Below are 20,981 nucleotides of genomic sequence, written 5' to 3'. Positions count from 1 at the left end.
GCTTTGCCTTTTAAATCAGATAGTATTAAAATGAGTTGCATGGTTTTATTGTTTTGTTCTGATCTCGGTTGCATTATGGTTTACTTTTGTCTTACTAAACAGAATGAAATGATATACTGTCTCATATTTCCAAGGTTCCACCAAAAAAGAGGGGTTGCATACATGGAACACTTTCAGGGGCTGCCAACTCAGGTTTATTTGTTAAAAGATAACACTTCACTCTGTTACTTCTGAGAGTTCAGTTTTCTTACCATAATATGTGGTTCAATGCTGCTGAAGGATCAGGACTTATCTCCTCATACAAATCTAGATCCATGTGGTCCTAAGACCACATGGTTCTGTTCTCCTGTTGAGCACTCAGTGTAAACATTGCCTGAAGCCGAGAGGATAAACCTGGTGTCCATGATTAAGTCTTTCATAGACCATTTATGGTTTTCATGAAGAAAAGGTTCCAGCTTTCCAGCGCTGAGATACAATGCTGGTTATATGTTTCTTTGGGCCCTACTTTGCCTGATGAAAATATTAAGCAACCATGAAGTCTTGACTGAAGCAGCAGGTTCTGGAGGAAATGGTCGTGGTATCTGTATCATAAACTGAAGCTCAGCAAAGGCTGTGCCGTGAAGCCAGATGATAACCAAAGCCCATCTTTTCTGATCACCTCAGTTCAATCTGTCTCTGCTCAGTGACATATGTCTTTCTGCCCCCCAAAAATATTTTTGTTTGATCTTGTGTGAAAAATGCAAGGACAAAGAGAACAAAGATGATGCCAAGGTGGCGCTGTGATGCCTGAAACAATGGGCTTTGGATCCAATGTTACAGTACAGTCCCCCAACTGACGGTGGCATTACATTGGCAACATTCACTTCCTCTGCAGAGTAATCTCTAAATGACACAGTATCAAAGGATGGTTCACTCTAAATCAGGATATAAAGAAGTGCAGACACCACAGAGACTCAAAGAAATCCTTGGCTACAAACATGGAAGAAGGAACCTCTGCGATCAGTTTTAACCCGACAAGAACATTCACATTCAAGAGAAGACATCAGATTTGATGCATTTATTATTTTATATGAACTATATCACCTTGCTGTAGCTTTAAATAGTTATCCTAAAAGATGCATCATACCAAGAATGAATCCAGTGACGGGGATAGAGGAAGTCCATCAGTCCACATGAGAAACAGCTTTAAGATTCGCTGCAGTTATCACAGTGAAAAGTTCAAGATTTACAGATTGAGAATTATACAAGAGTCTATGACACTAAATCATCATCATCGTCATCATCATCATCATGCACAGTCTTTTCTGGGTATATGAACAGAAGAAATAAAAGAGACACATTAGAGACGTGTTTCAGGTCAGTCCCAGCAAATGTCACGGGGTAAACATTAGACTCTCCCAGAGTTCATTAACACCTGGTCATACTGTGGGAAATGAGTGTTCCCTTTCATCATCTACAGCCTGGGAACAGATTTTGCAGAGTGTAAATGACAGAAGCCTAAAAACCTGTGAATCCAGGAGCAGTGCCATTACTACTGGAGGAGTTCAGACCATCTAGTGGGCTAAGGTTGAGCCTACATACTGAGCACCCAGCATCAAGAGTGGGACCACCACGAGGATGCATCAGTTCAAACCTGACAGTGCTTGTTTGACAGTCACCTTGTCACTTTGTGTATGTTTAAATAGTCAAAGAGCCAATCACCAGTTTCAAAGCTCCAAATATTGGCTTGTTCTTCAAGCCAACATTACTGGTTCTGCTTCATACCATTACCTGGAGGTGCACACAGCTTGCTTAGTTTGTATTTCTTCACCAGGAGCTGTATCTTCTTTCTGCTTTCCAACTGCACTCAACTCTTTAGCTCTAGTTCTGTTTGATCCATTCTGTCTAGTTTTTGATTTTTAAAGTTATACTTGCTTAAATTATTTGTCAGCTGTACTTGTATCAGCTTTTCAAAATGAAAGCCTCACAAATGATGGTGTCAGCGTCTTGTTTCTCATCAATACCCCTTTTCAACCAGTGCTCCTCTGCAGGTGCTAGTACTTAGTTTGTTCTTATCATGTTCTTAGGAACCAGTTTGGTTTTTCCATCAGCAAGGGGCTGCAGATGCTTGGGGTGGGGCAGAAACAAAGATGGCGCCTATAGCACTTAAAAACAGGTAGAGATTTATTTTTATCTGCGTATATGGCATTAGTTTTTCTGACTGTCTGCTGCACTGAGTGTGCTTGACTATGACGTGCCCATTTGTCTGAGTGTCTCCAAACAGATTAGGGTGGACCTCTGCCGTGCATGATACACAGGGCAGAGGAGAAATGAGAACGCACCACTATGAGGCAGAAATGACATCCAGTCATGTAAATAAGATAAATACCACGTAGGTGTTTAGTCAGATTACTAAAATAATAAGGAAATAATTAAAATAACATGGTATTGACCTGATCTATAAAGCCCTGTTTCTACCAAACGGGCTGCTTTGGATCACTACAGATTAGTATGGGTTGGATTAGTAAAGCCTGATCCTGTATATGTTTTCACAGCCAACCGTGCCCTTTGTGGTTAATAGCGTACAATCTGGGTGCTAATGGCCCCGCCAGCTACATAATAGCGTGATGCCATAGCAATGCGACACAGTGTACCTGCTAATAAATCCAACAAAGAAGAAAAACATCTCTTCGCAGAGAAGCAAGGCAATGCTGCTTCAGTTTTGCCTCTATTTCAGGTTTTGAATGAGTAAACGTAAACAAAACAACAGCTTTACTTTTTAAGAATGGCTGTTTTCACCACTGATTGTTGGTCCCATTGGTTTGGAACCAGAGGTTTGGTAGTGCAGACACAAAGAACCAATGCTAAGTCAGACACTGGCCTGGAACTAGCATTAGCTCTAGCACCAGCTAGGTTGAAAAGGGGTATGAGACAGCACATTGGTCAGGGCAACCAGATGCTAAGCTGTGTTAGCCACATGTTCTGTGACTTGTGGGGTTCATCCAAAAGGCCGGGGTCCAGGGTTGTCTTGACAGAAAGTGACCTTGGACTTTTTATTTTTTCTGCACGTGTCTTTAGTGAAGCGGTTGGTATGATGGGCTCTTCCCTTTTGGACTCTTTGTTCACTCTAAGGTCAGTGCTGCTTGTTCAGCAGCACAAATTTGCATGCTAAAGATCCCCGGGGTTGCTTCTGTTCAGATCGCTTTAGCTTCAGCTTCAGCTCCAGGATTTGGGATAATGTCATTAAAAAGAAGTGAACAGTACTTTGCTGTTGCAGATGCTGCAGCAGCTCCATGATGAGTCAGGAGCCTCTGGGCTGCGTTTTAAAGAGCCCAGCCTGCATTTAACAGGAGAGCTACACAGACCTTCAACAGCCACGCAACAAACCATGAGTGAAGTCAAGTAAACAAGTACACCGTGATGTGGAACGAGTGCATCAGCTTTATGCAGAGTAAGGCCTATGACGGTGCACAGCACAGAGCTGGGCTGCTTCCTCTGTATGAAGAGGACAGCTTGTAGCGTTTGATTTCATCACCTCTCTGGATCCTAACAGGATATGTGATCTGGTTTTCTAACTAAACCAGTGTTTCTCAATTCCGGTCCTGGGACCCCCCTGCCCTGCATGTTTTAGATGTTACCCTACTCCAGCACACCTGATTCAAATGAATGGCTCGTTATCGGGCTCGAGCAGAGCTTGATGACGAGCTGATCATTTCAATCAGGTGTGTTGGAGTCGGGTAACATCTAAAACATGCAGAGCAGGGGGGCCCCAGGACCGGAATTGAGAAACACTGAACTAAACCAAGTGCCCACGGTTCGGATGAAACAGGCGACAGCTGGGTAAGTTGATTGATTCTTATTTATGGGTTTAAAATCTTTCTGTTAACCCTACAGAAACTCTAAAAACATACACTGCACACCATCATTTGTCCTCGTTCAACCTTTACAGACTGAAACAGCTTACTCTTATTGAACTTCAGAGTAAATGTCGCTGATGTAGAAGACTACAGCCCACAGCTTACATCCGTCCATCCCACGTTAATGCCAGAGTCCCACAATGCCTGTGTCCACATTTGACCCGATGGCGGCCTGGTGCCTAGTTTGAGTCAACATCAGCTCCACTGAATGTTGGCTGAAAACCTATAAAACTGCTGTGTAAATTTCCTGAGTGGTTTCTTGTCTGATAATGAACACTTGACCTGATTGTCTGCTGATGCTTGGTCCAACATTAACATCGGGTTACTGCACGCAAGTTTACACAGCATGAAGATTCTCATCAAGCTTTGGTCTACTGACGGACGAGAGACGTCTGATAGCCTGTACTGAGGCTCTGCAACAGATGTGTCCAGAGTTAGATCTGTATTAAACATGCATTTTTACATCATTCTGGTAATACAAGTGCTGGACATGTATGTGCAAAGAATTAGCCATGAAGATACCTCACGGTGAATTCAGAAACTCAATCAAACTGGTCAGCAGCTTTGTTTATGTCCAACACAGACAGCCTCATGAAACCAAACACTTTCAACTGGTTTCTGTGTGAAATGGTTTCACCTCTGTCATTCTGACAAAGAAAACTTTTGGACAGACTTAAACTGCTACAGTCAGATCGGGTCAGGAGTGACTGTACGCTAATGGAGGCTGTTGATAGCATGTGAACTGACACTCCTCTGTTTTATGTCCACCAAGTGGTCCTCTGAAGAGCTGGTTTTCATATTAGATATGTAGTTCAGTCTAGTTAAGTCTAGTCGAGGCCAGTGATTTCCAAACTGGGGTAATTTTACCCTGAGGGTAAAGGTTAGGGGGTATGTGAAAACATTATTTGAAAACAGCCTGATTACATTTTGAAACTGGTGTATGAGTAGAAAGGTGTCAGTCTGAGGTGCCTGCTCTTTTTGCCAAAAATCACATATATAGGCTGCTATCTAGTGTTCAGTGAATGGTATTGTCAAAATAAATTCACATGCTAGACTCTCGATAATTGTTTGACACCTGTGGGTGTGTCCGTGTAGAGTTGCCGTCACTCACGCCAGCTGCCTGGCTAACCACCAAAAGAGAGAGACATCAATTGCTACCACCAGTTTTTCCAAAAGTTATAGTAATTCACTTTGAGAGATTGTTTATACTTGCTAAATGTGGGTGGTGAGGGCGGCGGCAGGCTTACAGACATGTCTTTTTCTAGCTGCTAGAAGTGTGTGAGAGTTATTGGTACATAGCTGAAGGTCAAATGTCTGAAGGGGTGCAGGCTTTGAAAAGTTTGGGAACCACTGGTCTAGGCAATCAACACGATTTTGTAAATTGAACACCATCCTTTCTTGATCACTTAGCAAATGAAGGAAAACCCGAGTGGGAAGTTTCAGAGGGACATTGGGACATGGTTCAGGAAACATTTCATTTGAATGATGGCAGAAGTTTGTGATCAATAGTTACAGGATATGAAGGACAGACTTGTAGTTAATAGTAACGTTAGCTTATTACCTCTAATGTTAGCCAGAAGTTGGTTAAATTCGAGTGTTACATGCTACATGCTAATATGTGGGTTTTCAGAGGGACAGCTGGGGCATCAGTCCTGCCTATCATCAGTCCTTTGCCAGGGATAGTTTTCCACCAACCAAGAACAAAAGTCAGGGGCTCAAAGATGATCAGATACCTTCTTAGTAACGGCTATGATGGCACCAACTCATGATTTGCAGGCATCCTCACCACCACCTGCCAGGTGGTGTATGGGAAACCACAGTTTTTGGGTTTAGGGAAACTTTAAGAAACTGACATAATGGCATCATCAGGAGTAGAGCCTGTGGCTTACTTTGACTCGACATGGTCTGGACAGATGGGGGGCTCTTTCTTGATTCCGTGGGTGGTGGTGTACAAAATGGTCTACAAAATGGTGTGCCTCAGCTGGTGTGAGCAGACAAGTGGCAGGAGCAGCCTGTAGCTGGAGGTACATTAAAGTCAACAACTGATAATCTAATAATCTACATATTACCTGTGAAATAGTTGGAATAAATTCAGCCTTTTATGAGTCTTACTCTTACTACAGGTGAAGCTGAAGCCCAGATGTAACACTGTTGAGGAACTTGAGATCCAAAATGTCAAAGAGCGAGACTGAAAGTGACTTTGAACAGCTGTTTGGACCACATTGCTAGATCAAAAAGAGAGCCAACAACAGCAGTGATGCGCTGTGGGATCACAGCCAAACACCCACATCCCCATGATGGAAAACCATCATTGAGTGGTGGGCACAAAACGAAGAACCCTCCCACCCATTCAAGGCACCACCTGGCCAGTCCAGAAACGAGCTCCTTAAGCAAGTGTTTTTTTTTTCTGACAGTGGTCAAGGCTTTCCATTCCTCCCACACTGATGCCTTAGTTTTCCTCAATATAAACCACAAAATTGACAAGAAAGACATGAGCAAGCAGGACAGTGATGGTGAGTAATGTGTGGGACGCGGTGCACATTTCATTTGCAGTGTTTAAGTTTTTACTACAGAGCTTTGGCTGTAGTTTAAGGAGTACAGTCATGTTTGTATATTTGGTAGAAATACTCTAATGTTGCATAAAATGCTGCTGTTTGTCATTATATACAGACCAAGCCTTTCTTGAAGGCTCACTTTTGCAAACTTAGCTCCGTGTTTTGTGTCAAAATGCAGAGGTAGATTGTACTCTTTGACATCCGCCACTGCCTCATAACATAAAAGACATACTGGTTTTTCTCCTTGAAGCACAAATAAATATCTATCTTCCCATCTTTCCTGAAACAGCCTTCATTTGCATCAACTTTACTTTTCCTGGACATTTTAGGATCAGTGTTTTATTTCTCAATTCTAATAAAATTATTTCATTGTGGTGTTTTGGTTTTTAAAAAGGGCATTGGTCAAATGAAAAGGGGGTTGTCTTAGATGGTGATATGGTTGCCTCTATCAGGCAGTGCTATATTACCACATGTCCCTCTGGATATTCCCACAATCCATCCTCATTCCAGTTGCTGATCAAGACTAAAGCATCATACTTCACTGATTTGATCTTTATGTTGGCAGCATTTGTCAACATGGGACACAATAACAAACACATTATGACAGCATTTTAGCTTCCCACCCTGAGTGTGGTGTCAGAGAAACATGGCAGCTGTGTGGATGCGGTGGATCAGCACTGTGAAAAGCTTGAGAGACATACTGTAGCAACAGTTACCAAGCTGAGGCAGAGCTTAGCTAAGGGCAGCTGGTCAGGTGGCCAGTGCTAATCGAAAAGGTTCAAAGGCTCACTTGAAATGTGGTTTTGAGTCTGGTCCTCTAGGCTGGACTGCAGTGCACTGGCTGGGAATAATGCCTCCAATGGGAAGGAGCACAAAGAGTCCTGCACAAGGAAGTCCGTGGATGACCATGGTCACCTTCCAGGGTACATGTTCCGGGATCTTCCCAGGTCCCTAAATGAAGGCCAGCCACAGCATGGTGAGTGCCATCAGCAGCAGCCCCGACAGGAAGAAAGACATCCTGGAGGCCTTGATCCGAGCTGGATTCAGCTCACATGGGTTAACCAGGCTCACCCCCTCCTCCGGCATGTTAATAGCCACCTTCAGAGTGTGACCGTGAGCCAGAGCTTCCTCCTCCTCCTCCTCCTCTTCACCCTCATCAACCCATTCAACATCACTGTCCTCCTCCTCGTACTCCTCCTCCTCGTCTTCCTCCAGGAGGCAGTCTTGCCTGAAGAGCCGTGGTCCCCCGAGAGCTGGAGACAGACTAGAAGCTCTTACCTTGTGTCCAAACAGAGACTGCCTCCCTCGCTGTGCTCAGCAGCAGCAGCAGCAGCAGCAGACCAAGAGAGACAGATAACAATGAACACACAGGTGGGATCAGTGACGGGAGGGGGTGGACATGGGGTGGGGACATGAGGATGGGGAAGGTGCAGCAAGGGGTGAAGTGTGAGTGAGTCTACAAAAGGATTTCAAATGAAGTGGTTTTGTCTAGTACTGGTGGGCTGCAGACTTAGGCCCTCTGTAAGTCTGTGTAAGCTCATCCAGATCAGCCGATTTCTCCATGACAGGGTTAAGAAGCTGAGCAGTGACACCTGTGTGGCTACAACACCCACAGCTCAGTGCACCTAAGAGCTTTTCCTGTGTAGGTGTGGGATGACTGCAGTAGTAGTACGGTTAAAGGATGACTGTTAAACTTGAATGCAGTAAGGGGATTGTTCAGAGGTACATGACATGAAATCTGACAGTCCTTCAGAGGGTCTGAACGAAGAAAAACTATAGACCCCAGGTGTGGAAAGCCTGTGAGACCGTACTCCAACAGACTGAGGGGGATTCCAGCTGGGAGGGTACTTATTGCTGTGTGACCATGCCCACACCTTTGCTGTTTACTATCACTTGGTTTCAAAGGTTGTCTCACAACACTTCCACTAACCTCACTGACCACAGAGGCTGTTTTTAAATTGTCTGTGTAAAGGGACATGCCTATGTTAAGGGACTGTGAGGAGGATCTGTTTGAAGTGGACTGCAGCGCCACCTTTTGGCCTGGAGTCTCAAACTGTGGTAAAGACGTGACTCTTAACAAGAATGGAGATCAGATTGTCTTTTTGACTCTACTTTTCTTTGTTCAAGACAACTTTTTCCCAGATCCAACGCCATGAGGTAAGGTATTAATCAACAGTTAGGCAGAGCTACACTTTGAAACGTGACAACTAGCTAACTTTGTCAGTTTGTACTGTAGTTTAGTATCCAGCTGTATTTAGCTCTACTCACACCCCGTTGCTCTGAGACGTGTCTGTAACCTGTAACGTTAGTAAATCCTGGTTCTGTCCTACCAGCGCTCATCTACCAACTCTGCTCTATCTCTCTCCTGTTTAGCTTTGGCCTGCTCTTCTGTCCTTTTTCTGTCTGACAGTTAGGCTCTTGTAAGGACGGGTACTTTTCACATTTGAAACAATACAGTGCCGATGCCCGGTACCTGGCAATCACTATCAATACTCCAAGGTACCCCTTTTCAGTACTTTTTGTGTGCTTATGTGGTAATAAATCTTAGATTGTGTAATAATAAAATCTCTATGTTTTTAAATTTAAAACATTTATTTCTCAATATATAAACTTGCACCATTGTGTTCATGTCCAGTATGGACAATCCCCTACTCTTCCACTCCCTCACATTCACAAGGATGGGTTTAGGAGCCCAAAAATAGTACTGTTTGATTTTACTACAGACGGAATTTGGTTGCTACCTATAAAAGTATCTAATCTGGTACCCATCCCTACGCTCCAGTGTCCACCATCACTACAAAATGAATCACAGAAATTGCTTTCAGCAGAGAAAAACACAGATCTCTCTTCCTTGTACTCAGCGTGGTGTTGACATTAAGACCTAGACGTGCCCTAAACCAATCCAGTCCTGCTGGACCTGATCAGGAAGCTGAGAAATAGCATTTATGTACAACCTATTTTGGTGTGGATATTCTCATTTTAAAGTGTGGATTAGGATCAGGCATATATCTAGAAGAGAGACTTTTTCAAGATCACTTAGAAACTCCTCACAGCCCCTCTAAGAATTATTTAATTCAAGGACATTTCACAAAGATGAAAATGTGAAAAACAATGAACCATCATCCATTTTAGCTGAAGGCAAAAGTTTTTGCAGAGACTCTTTGTTGCCTTGCAAACTTCAAAGATGGCTGATATCTATGGTTGTGATATAAGGGTATCATTGTGCTAACCGAGCCCTCTGCAGGCCTCCTCCACCTGTTCTCGTTTTGGTTTGTTTTGTAGCAGATAGATTTAACTGGTGTGGTGGTAAGATAGATCTTACCAGGAGCCTTTCTAAGAAATGATTAAACTGCATGAAACAGGTGAAGCTGCTGCAGACGAAAGCCAAGCTGCTCTTTACAGAGGCTGACAGATTGAACAGTTGGACTGTTTGTGTCACAGTTTGACTGCAGCTGCTTTCTGCTAACGGACAGGAACAACAGACCTATCTGTTGTTGGTTTATTACTGGCTGAAATCAGCTGAAGTAAAATGACGCTAAAGGTTCAGATAAAGGTTTGTTTTTACTGGAGTGTAACTGGATCTGAGTTAATCTGACTTCATCAGAGTAAGTGTTTTGAAAAATGGCAGGTAGGGACAGTGAGATGGTCAAAGAAGGTGGATGGAGGGGGAGAGGAGTGCTCTGAAGATTAATACAGCTTTGCTTTGCTTCGTGGTGGGGAGGGGAAGGGCATTATCTGGCAGAGAAAATGCTAGCTAGTGCAAACTGTTTGGCAGTGCAAAGTCCTTTAAGTGCCATCAGGAAGTCAGAAACAGCAGACGACCTGGCAGAGCCAGAGTTTCTAATCTGCACTGCTCTATAACTGTAGTAGTAAAGTGTTGGCGTATCAGGAGTCAGAGCCTTTGTGGGGGCTCTCCATCAAACAGGTCTCAAATAATGCTGCACCAAATGAGGAAACAGAGATGATTTAATTCACTCTATAGGCAGAAAGGCTGCGCTCAGGGGCCTGCAGGAGGTGATGCAACACAAACTGGTTTTATTGCATTTCATCCAAAGTGTCATCATCATTTCAAGCACTCAGCAGTAATGTGGAACTGTTAAAACTGTGCCTCAGGCTCTCAGCAAAAAGTGACACTATGACTGGATTATCTAGTATCAAAAACAGGACAATCTGATGGTAGTGCAAGAGCTCAAGTCTGAGACAGAAACTGTCTTTAAGTTTAGGGTGACGGAGAGCCCAGAGCCAGGACCGACAGGCCTGAGCAGGGTCCTGCTGGGGAAACAGCCCCAGACCTCAGAGGAGAATGGAAAGGAGATGAGTACTGAGGGGGCAGAGATACGAGACAGAGAAAAACACATAAAGACATCCACAGAGGACAGATACAGAGGGGGGGATTGGTGGGGTGAGACAGATGAAGAAGGGGGAGGAGGGGGTCAGTCCTCTGGCTACCAATCATCAGTCCTTAGCTAAATTTCCTTCTTTTCAGTCTTTCACTAAGAAGACCAGGCACAAGAGTCATGCATCATCAGGATGAAGTGAGCCATGCAACTGATCGGCAGATCAAGCAGGAAGTCAAAGCTGCAGCAGCCATCTGGGGAGTGTAGGCGGGGGTGAGGGGCGGGGTTAGAGACCCCGGGGTCCAGAACAGGGAGCCATAAAGGTGCCAGTATATCCCAAATCAGCAATGAACCCCCCACCCTCTAACTCCAGCCACCTTTTAAATATGATCAATCTAAATCTCCTTGAAATAACCAGAAGACCTGAAAGTGTGAAATTATCATCAGCAACAACAGAAAAAAAACCCCGTATACTTCTTCATTAAAGTGCAAAAAAATGCAGTTCCCTGAGTTTCCACTAGAGTCTGTCTCCAGCAGTGAGTTAGTCCCCATAGAGCTCAATGTTAAAATAATGTCTGACTTTCAGCACCCATAACAGCTGGATACCAGAGATCACAAGATCACAGCAGAGCCACATTTCTGCAGGAATCCCACCCATGACAACGTACTTTCATAGTAATTAATTAGCATGTTGAACTTATCTGGCCCTCCAAAAACTTCAGAACCTTCAGTCCATGCCTTCTCCTTTCTGTTGGTGTCCTTATAGAAAGAATGTGTTGTGTCGTATAGAATTAAGAAGTTTTTCGCCTGCAAGTTTAACTTTTTCCTCCTCCAAAATCTCAGATTTCCTCTGGATCTGACCTACTTACTATGTGTACATTTCAAGCCTGTGTAGTAGTAGAAAATGATTGGGAAAGTGGCATCCATACTGTGTGTGCAATAAAATGCTGTTATTCAGAAGCAGCAGAACCACTAATTATAAGTTGTTTGTTTTTCTCCCCCATATCGTCATACATATCATTATTGCAAATTTCCTTAAAATATTGTGATATAATTTTGAGGCTTTATCGCCCACCCAAATATTCAAGTCCTTTTTTCTGAAAAGTTTCGTTTTCATTAGTTATACGAGGTTGAAAACAAGGTTTTACTTCACGTTTAACGATGATTGACAGCTGCTGTTCTTGTGTATTTTTTTCGGGGGATGTAAAATATATCGGGAGGTAAGAGTCAGGAAGTGATTGTATTCTCGAAAGAAAAAAAATAGTAAGTATTATTTTTGTCACCCAGCTCCACTCACATTCTCCTGGAATCCCTAAGTCTCTACTGCACAGACTCTGGCTGTGCCTGTGACAGGGTTTTTTTGGCTTCAAAACAATACAATGGTAAATGGCGGAGCCACGCTGTCCACTCTATATACAGTCAATGATTAGATAATATCACAGTTACTCTTTGTGAATAACACTGAACTCTCTGATGTCAAACATAAACAGGCAAATGTTTTCAGACAAGAGAAGAAAATAAAAGTTACTGCAGTCTCATGGCAAATTAATGCTGTGACCACTTCAAGCCACTAGATGGCGTACTTAAGTCAATAACAATTCAAACAATACATCTACGTCGGGTGATTCTATTTAACTGTGTCCAGAGGAATCTCTTTCATTTATATTTAATTGTTAACTTGTTGTAAACTCAATAAAATTCTTTTATTTTGTTTTTGTTGTTTTTTATACCTCACATCCTGACATCACTTCCTTTTGACAGTGGAGTGGAGCCTCCAAAAGAGTCCCCTGAGGGTGGAGGACCCCTTTTGAAACGGTTGACTCTGTGGTGTAGTAATGTTTAAAAAATGGATTTTCTGTCTATGTCTAACAAATCAATTCATTTACTCCCTGTAAAATCCAACCAGAGCTCAGATACTGAGAAATCACATTCAGGTATAACTAGTTTAGCATCTGATAATCTGATTTTACATTTTAGATTATAAACAGGCAAAGATATATAGTAAAGGTATTTCATCATCACAAAGTCCTCACTAAAGGTCAAATGTTTGCTAACCTCTTATTCCTTTCTAGCTCCCCCTTCTGGGCCATGTATGATCAAAAATGCAGGGCAGCTGAGAAGCTATGAGGCTGACATCCCCCCTCCCACATGGTAACAGCTTTTACCTTTCACAGCCTGCAGGTGTCTGTAACGTGTGATCACCTGTGTCTGCAGACATGTTCACAACAGCTTCCATGAATCAGCTGCCATCAAGCCAAGCACATTGCGGTAAAAGCTGTATGCTAACAGCTGTAGACAAACACACACACACACACACACACACACACACACACACACACACACACACACACACACACACACACACACACACACACACACACACACACACACACACAGCCTCCAGGTGTCTGTTTCTTTACTCAACCCAGAAACCAAGTCTGGATGCTGCTGCAGCCAGTGTTGGAGAGCTCACCTGTATCACAGAAATGCCACCAGCTAGTTGGTATGCAGGTACAATAGTGGAACTCCTCCCCTACACACACACACACACACACACACACACACACACACACACACACACACACACACACACACACACACACACACGCATACATGCACCCGTGCACTCACACATTTCTGCTTGCATCAGTGGACACTGAGAAAATATCCTTAGGTGTAGCCACTCTGTGACTGCAGGTCCAGTCATGCTGAAGCAGTGAAATGAGAATGGGAAAGTCAACAGCACCACCCAGTGGAGGACAGCTATGTTATCATTAAAAGATAATCTTTAATGAATAGTTTATTCTCTCTACTGCAGTGCATGGGTGTAACATAAAAAATTCAATCCAACATTGAACCAATTTACAGGGGGTTTAAGTGTGTGAGTGATGAAGAATCCTCCTCCTCTACAAAATAAATCCACCTCTACCTCTCTGTAGGATCCTTTCTGTAGTTTAGTCAGACCCCTAGAGGAATAACCTGAGCCTGTCAGGAACAAAACAAGAACTCAAAGGGGTCACACTCAAAGCCAGGATGGAGAAGTCCATCCCAGACACTGCAAACCTACTAGCTGAAAGTACAAATGATTAAACAGATACATGTAGATGTAATGCAGACACACAGGTTTTTCAAGCAGTTTGTTTACATCAGCTGTTTTCAGTGCACTTTTTTGACTCAGCACAGCCATGAAAACAAACTATGAAACTTTGATTTATAATTTAAAAAAAAACACGATAAAATCTATTATGTTAATGTTTTCTATAATTCAGTGGTTTCTAAATAAAGATTGATAAATAAAGATTAAATAATTGACAGGTGCAGTGTGTAGAAGTTAAAGCAGCAGTGTTTAGTATATAAACTGTGCAGTGTTCAAGGTACAGAGAAACGACTTTAAAAGTGTAGTGTGAAGGATTTAAAGAGACAGAGTGTAATATAAAAAGAAAGTGTAGTTTGTGGGATTAAAGGGAAAAGATGTCCCCTTTAACGGTGCAGTACGTTATATTTATGGTAGAGTGTGTATGATTTAAAAGTATAGAGACTTGCCCTTTAAGGTACAGAAGCTTGTCTTTCAAGATATAGTGTGTGACATTTAAAGTGTGATAGTGTGTGCAGTGTGTGATATGAAAATGTACAGAGTGTAGGATCTAAAGGTACATCGTGTAGTATTAGAAAGGGGCCTTTTTGATATTTAAAGGTGCAGTTTGTAGGATTTAAAGGAACAGGGGGTTGTCTTTAAAGGTGCAGAATGTAATATTTCAGTGTGTAGTGTGCACGATTCTTTATTCCTGGTTTCCCTTTAGATTTTATTTCTCCCTTTATGAACTGTGCTCTGATGGTTTTGAAAATCCTCATTGTGAAGTATGTGCTCAGTTAGCGTCAGTATTTTTAGAGAGTTGATTCATCTAACTTTAGGGTCAGGATCCTGTGTATAGAAATGTAAGCTATGAACTGTAAGAATACTGATGATCAGCTGACCTTTAAGGTTCATGTGGCCTTGATTGCTCGATTTTGTGGATATGCCCTCAAAAACATCAAGAGGATCAGACCCTACCTGACACAACAGGCCACACAGTTTCTGGTACAGGCTGTTGTAATATCACGCAGCCCCCTCCTAGCAGCCTCCCTGTGTGTACAACCTCTACAGATTATCCATAATACAGCAACACATCTGGTCTTTAACCAGCCCAATAAAGCATGTCACCCTGCTGTTAATCTCTTTTCACTGGCTTCCAGTGGCAGCTCCAATCAAATTCAAAGCTCTTCTTCTGGCTTACAAATCATTGACAAGAACAGCTCCTGCCTACCTGGGGTCCCTCATCAAGGTCTACACTCCTTCTGGCCCACTATGCTCTGCTTGTTTAAGACGCCTGGAGCTCCCAGCCCAGCGCGGCTCTAAATCTCTAGCCAGACTTCTTCTGCCCAAATGGTGAATGAATTATATGGAATGAATATCCCATCTTAAATCAAAAGCATTTTAAATTGATTTGAGAGCAGCATTTTATTGATTTCACGCTCAGATTTTGTGATATTGGGCTCTAATTTCGTAGACCAGGCGCAAGCGCACCTGCCCTGCGCTGGCCTTCGCCGTGCGCACAGGGCGTGACCGGAGCACTTTGCAAGTTTCCTGCATTGCCAAGAGAGGCGCAGTACAGGCGCACATGAGCGCAGAGCTGCGCGTCCACGCCTCCCTCCGCGCAAATGGCAGAGAGGGAGGAGAAAAGCCGTGAGTGGGTTTAACACAGCCGAGCGCTGTTTTCACCAATCAAATGAGCGCCTCTCCTCGCCTTTAAATGCCCTGCGACTGAGGCGCAGCGTCTGATTGGTCTGACTGATCTCCAGCACCGAGGAGAGAGGTAGCGGAGACGGTCAGAGCCGCTGTGCCTGCAGCAGGTCAATGGACAGCGGGGCGCATCGGAGGGCACGACGCGCGTCACCTTGTGGGCCAGCTCCCGGGACAGATTTAATCTGTTCCTTTGTCTTTATCCGGAGTAAAAAATGAAGAGGCAGTTACACAGCTGGCTTATCCATTCAGAATACTTTTGATCCACCTGCACTCCTGGTTTGTCATCGCCAAATAGCAGAACCTTTGGTGATATACTGTATACTCTCCCAGTGTCTCCACCTCATCCTCCTTACAATAATATACTCCATCTTTTTAGATCAGGTTAAAAATAAAGACTAAAACAGAGAAATATGGGAAATCACGGGTAAATCCTGAGTGACAAACATTTATTTAGTCTCTTTTTTCTTCGTCTTTTCTCTCCCTCTTTTCTTTGAATTAAATGAAATGAGAGAACCAGATATATACTCAGTATCAGATGTTAAGGCTGTTTATTGTTTAATCGTAAGATGTGCATCAAACTTCCAGCTGCAGTCAGGTTAACTAAACTGACAAACGGCTTTAATCTGACATCAGATGTGACGGGACAGTTAATATAGATATAAATGTATATGCTGGTTCAGACGGTTACATTAAATAGTGATTGCTGTGATTGTTTACTGCATTAAAATATGTCTGACTCTGGAAACCTGCCTCTGAGGCTTTGATGACATGTGCGCACATGTGCGCCTGTCACCAAATTACAGCTGCGTGGGGTGCGCACCGCCTTGCCCCTAGAATAGACCAGGTTGGAGCTGGCGAGCTTTCAGCGCACTTTTTTGGCACCAAATTGTCACTGCGCCAACATGAATCTGCTGACACCTCCCCCTGGTGCGTCGTCAACTCCCCCTGGCGCGCCGTCACACCCACCTGTGCGCAGACCGTCTACCAAATTGTCAAATTGGCAGCGCACAGCGGTGCGCCGCACGAAATTAGCACTGCGCAGGCTGCGCCAGGCTTGCGCCCCCTGCGCTGCGCCACGAAATTAGAGCCCTAAGTCTCTCAAAACTCTTGCGCTCAAATTTGCTCTGCGCGTGCTCAAACTGTCTCCTCGTGCTCAGTTATAATGCTGCGCGTGCTCAAACTATCTCCTCGTGCTCGATATCAGTAATTAATGTTCATTTATAGCTGAAAACGAAGGGCATAAGGGCATTTATACCTTACTTAATGCATTGGCTAATCAAGGTAAGGTAGCTTATTTACTGTCAAACAGGTGTAGTATTGTTCAGGCATAATGTTAAGTATATGATCAAATATTCAGTGCACAGCTCAATATAGTTTACAATAAAATGAATTTAAAACAACTTGCCTGATTTTCTTGACTCTGTCGGTCCATTTTTTATGAGAGCTGCTGTCTCGCTAGCTTCATGATGGTGACACTGTTTTCTCCACCAGCACAGCGCAAAGAGCACTGTGTCATGCAGCTATGCGTATACAACATAGCTATTTCAGTTAAGAACACGGGTGCTCGTGTATTTATTGAATGATGTTTGATTTTAACAGTGGACAAAAAAATTAAAGAAATCACATTTATTACTGCCCTGGAGGTCAGGGGCAGATAAACCAGGTTGAAAGAGTGCCCGCCCGTATGTGACGCTCCGTGAACAACAGCAAACACACCCATGAAAAAACAGGGATAATCTGATTGGTCAATACTAGTCAGCCTCCTATTGGTTGATCCACAAAAAATTTTGAGCGCAACAGAGATCTGTGAGCAAAAATTCCCTCAGCGCGAGAGGAAGAACCGGAGTGTGAGTGCAGGAAATCTGCGCGAGCAGCATTATATCCGAGCGCAAGGACACAGTTTGAGCTCGCGCAGCATTATAACTGAGCACGAGGAGACAGTTTGAGCACGCGCAGAGCAAATTTGAGCGCAAGAGCAGAGTTTTGAGAGACAATATCACAAAATCTGAGCGTGAAATCAATATAATACTGCTCTCAAATCAATTTAAAATGCTCTTGATTTAAGATGGGATATTCATTCCATAGAATTACCAAACTCTATACAATCCACAGAGTCCCTTTTTACTTTAATAGATGTATGAAGACTCATCTGTTCAGGGAACACTTAGACCCTTAATCTGAGCCTTCACCTCTTTGTCCTCAGGGGTAGAATAAGCTCTTAGTCAATATTTTTACATTATATTATATTGTTTACATTATCATACTGTTCCAGTGGTTATTTTGGGCTACATTATTATAACATAGAAAAAAAATCTTCTTACACTAGATGGCAGCACGTGCAGCCAAATAACTTCAAGCGCTTAACTAAGGTTTTCCTTCTGTCTAAATTTTTGCTTGTGTTGTATGTTGCTTTGGACAAAAGCATCTGCTAAATGAAATTGTAGAATTATAGAAGAATCTCAAACAACTGTAAATAGTATCTCATGTACAGGGAATGAGGATCACGCAGGCATTCAACTTTAAGAAAAAGCATTAAATGTCAAGAAAGAAAGAAAGTCCACAAACAGCAATCATTATACCCAGTGAACAGATACAAGTACTACCTTTTGTTACCTGGTTTTCAGCAATCATCAGTAGATTGTGTTAGACAGTATATTCTGTAGTGTAAAGCGCCGAGAAAAAAAATCACTGAAATAGTGCATACTCCCTGCATGCAGCCAGTCCCCCCAGAGACGTAGCCCTAACCTCCACTGGTCACCTGATGTCTGATCTGAGGAGTCCTTTCAGTCACACCAGCATCACACAGGCTCTATCTCCTGACACTGCTTCACTGTTTAATCTGTTTAATCTGTTTCTATGGTCCTGAGGATAGTGAACGGAAAAAGCCGTTCAACAGTGGCAGTGCTGGCTCCTTTCATGGTGCAGATCTCCCAGCATGCTCGCACCACAAAGCTGGGGTTGCAATACGCAATGAATGGAAGAAAGTTTCAGCCACGCAATCCCTTTCAGGGCATGCACTGTGAGCCAGCTGAGGGCGTGTGTGTGTGTGTATGTGTGTGTGACGTAGTAAGGTAAGGTCAAAAGTGTCAGTGGGTCACTAGTATTATTCAGGATCATTATAAAAGTGTGGAAGCCTTGTAAAGACAGCAGAGCTGTAAGACTCACACCAGACTGATGTTTGTCGGTCTACCATCAGGGCTCTCTTCTTTCTGAGTAAAAAACCACTGACTAACTCCTCCTACAGGTGAGGAGAACTCCCCCCTATCATGTCATGTGGATGCAGAGCACGTGTAGTGGTTAGAAGTCAGCTATCAGCTATCAAGACTCAGTCAGGTGAGCAGAATGACATCACTTCGATCTCTGAGTCTCCGGCTCAGAGAAGGGGAGGGATGTTGTTAGCTTAGCTTGGCGCAAAGCTGGAAGCAAGGGTAAAGCTGCTAGCATAGCTACATAGCAAGAAAAATCCCACCTTTAGTCTGAATGCAGTGACTCTGTGGATGAGATTATCTTTCAAAAGAACCACCAACAGGCCTGCTTCAGCTCGTCTGACTCACCGCTGGCTGCAGCTGTCCGTTGATGCTCGCTGTGCGGAAAGGTGAGTTGGTGGAGAGGCGTTTGTCCCACTCGCTGGGCCGTGGCTCTGGTACAGACTCCATGAAGCTCCTTTTCAACTCACTGATGCTCGTGTGGTGACGCATGATCTCAGTCTGGGTCTTGTCCAGGTCCTTTAACAGAAGGCTTATAGTCAGGGCGGGTAGATGGAGACCACAGTGACAGTAACAGGACGGACAATGATGACGATGGTCGATGAAGTGAGAAATCAGATCACATGAAGATGAAATATGCCAAGGGTTAAAGAAGAAGATGAACATTCTCTCAGTGGGATGAAGAACTGTTCTTTGAAGCCACAAGGTCATGTTTAGTTTTTAAATGTGTTCTTAATTCAGCCGGTCTCAACATATGGGTGATGTCACTGAGACAATGTCCATTTAAGTAGTTCCATGTAAACGGTTTTTGTGAAGCTTGTCCATCAGTATTAGGCTTATGTACTAAGTCCCTAAACTTCTCTTCAGGGATAATAAAAGTATATTCTCTTCTATTCTATTCTACCCTACTAATGAACTGACCTCTGTAGGTGGCAGCAGGGCTCTATTTGGATTATGAGCACTAAAATCTAATCAAGCTTGTTTTTCCTGTTTTTGGTCAATAACAGTTATTTCTTTCAATGTTATTTTTGTTAAGCTGTCTGTGCTGTCTGTTCAAGGTGGATAAAATTATGTGCTGTGTGTAATAATAACTGTTCTGTGTGTATGGATGTCTGTCATGTCTGTGCTGTGTGAATGGATGTCTGTCATGTCTGTGCTGTGTGAATGGATGTCTGTCATGTCTGTGCTGGGTGAATGGATGTGTGTCATGTCTGTGCTTGGTGTATGGATGTCTGTTATGTCTGTGCTGTGTGTACGGATGTCTGTCATGTCTGTGCTGGGTGTATGGATGTCTGTCATGTCTGTGCTGGGTGTATGGATGTCTGTCATGTCTGTGCTGGGTGTATGGATGACTGTCATGTCTGTGCTGAGTGTATGGATGTCTGTCATGTCTGTGCTGGTGGTAGTTAAGCTTTGGATGAAGCAGTGTGCAGGATCAGAGAATTAAACACTTGTAGAGGAGAATGAATCTCATCAGAAGCAGGTTGAGGTTGTCTCAGACTGAAATCAGAGAAAATCAAAGGTCCTCTGTGGAGCTGCTTGGTCTCGGTAATGGTCCTTATGGTTGTCCTCTGCATCAATGGTTTTAATCATTGAAGGTCTCATGACACTGATTTGGGTAAATATGCACAAATGGGATCAAAGGGCTTCATCTTAATCACAGAGTTCACTTCTGGCTGAACGTGCTGCAGAGCGGTGAGTGTCTGTGCACAGGTGTTGATGGCTCACATGTAAATTGGCTGTTATTTATTCATTTAAGGCATAATAGACCAGGCCAGGCTCAGCTGGGCAGTTTGAGTGAACATTTTCCATCTCCTGACAGTTAGTGACAGTACTTTTAAATAATAGCATTCACAGTTCACCTCTTAGTGACCTTACAGCCAAATCTGCTGACATCACAGTGATGTATCTATATAATCTACTCCTGTTCTATCAGGGGTTAATATCAGCCAGACAATAGCTGTCTGAGCTGCTCTTTCAATCCAGACATTTTTACTTTTGAGATATTTTCCAAAATGTTTCTTTTTGTGTGCAGACCTTACATATAGTTCCTTACCTATAAAGGTTAAGGGGTTTGTGTGTCCACCTGATCATTAAGGCAGTAAGCTTGTGAAGTCCACCTTGAGGCAGAGGAGCAACCAGGAGCAGTTCTTGGTAAAACTGCCTTTTGATTCAACCAGTGCAGCTTTTCAAGAGACAAGCTG

The 20,981-nt window shown here is 43.3% G+C and overlaps 1 protein-coding gene across 10 annotated transcripts in view; it reads right to left on the bottom strand.

Moving 5' to 3' along the window:
• epb41a (erythrocyte membrane protein band 4.1a) overlaps nt 1–20,981 on the bottom strand; it is a 105,341-nt gene that overhangs the window by 32,500 nt on the left and 51,860 nt on the right. For 8 of the 10 annotated variants that reach the window (XM_074686238.1, XM_074686240.1, XM_074686241.1 and 5 more), the window contains one exon: nt 19,126–19,296. In XM_074686238.1, the coding sequence (XP_074542339.1) occupies nt 19,126–19,296 (171 nt within the window). Of the gene's footprint in view, nt 1–3,691; nt 7,760–7,781; nt 10,773–19,125; nt 19,297–20,981 lie in introns of those variants that run through there. The other 2 variants (XM_074686245.1, XM_074686248.1) reach the window with 2 other exon arrangements.

This window comes from Halichoeres trimaculatus, unplaced genomic scaffold (genome assembly GCF_033239565.1).
Source record: "Halichoeres trimaculatus isolate MK-OKI-2021-1 unplaced genomic scaffold, fHalTri1.1 fHalTri1_scaffold_14, whole genome shotgun sequence".
NCBI classification, from domain to species: Eukaryota; Metazoa; Chordata; class Actinopteri; order Labriformes; family Labridae; genus Halichoeres; species Halichoeres trimaculatus.
The sequence above is the reverse complement of the archived record's forward strand: the minus strand, read 5'-3'. Positions and strand labels throughout refer to the sequence as shown.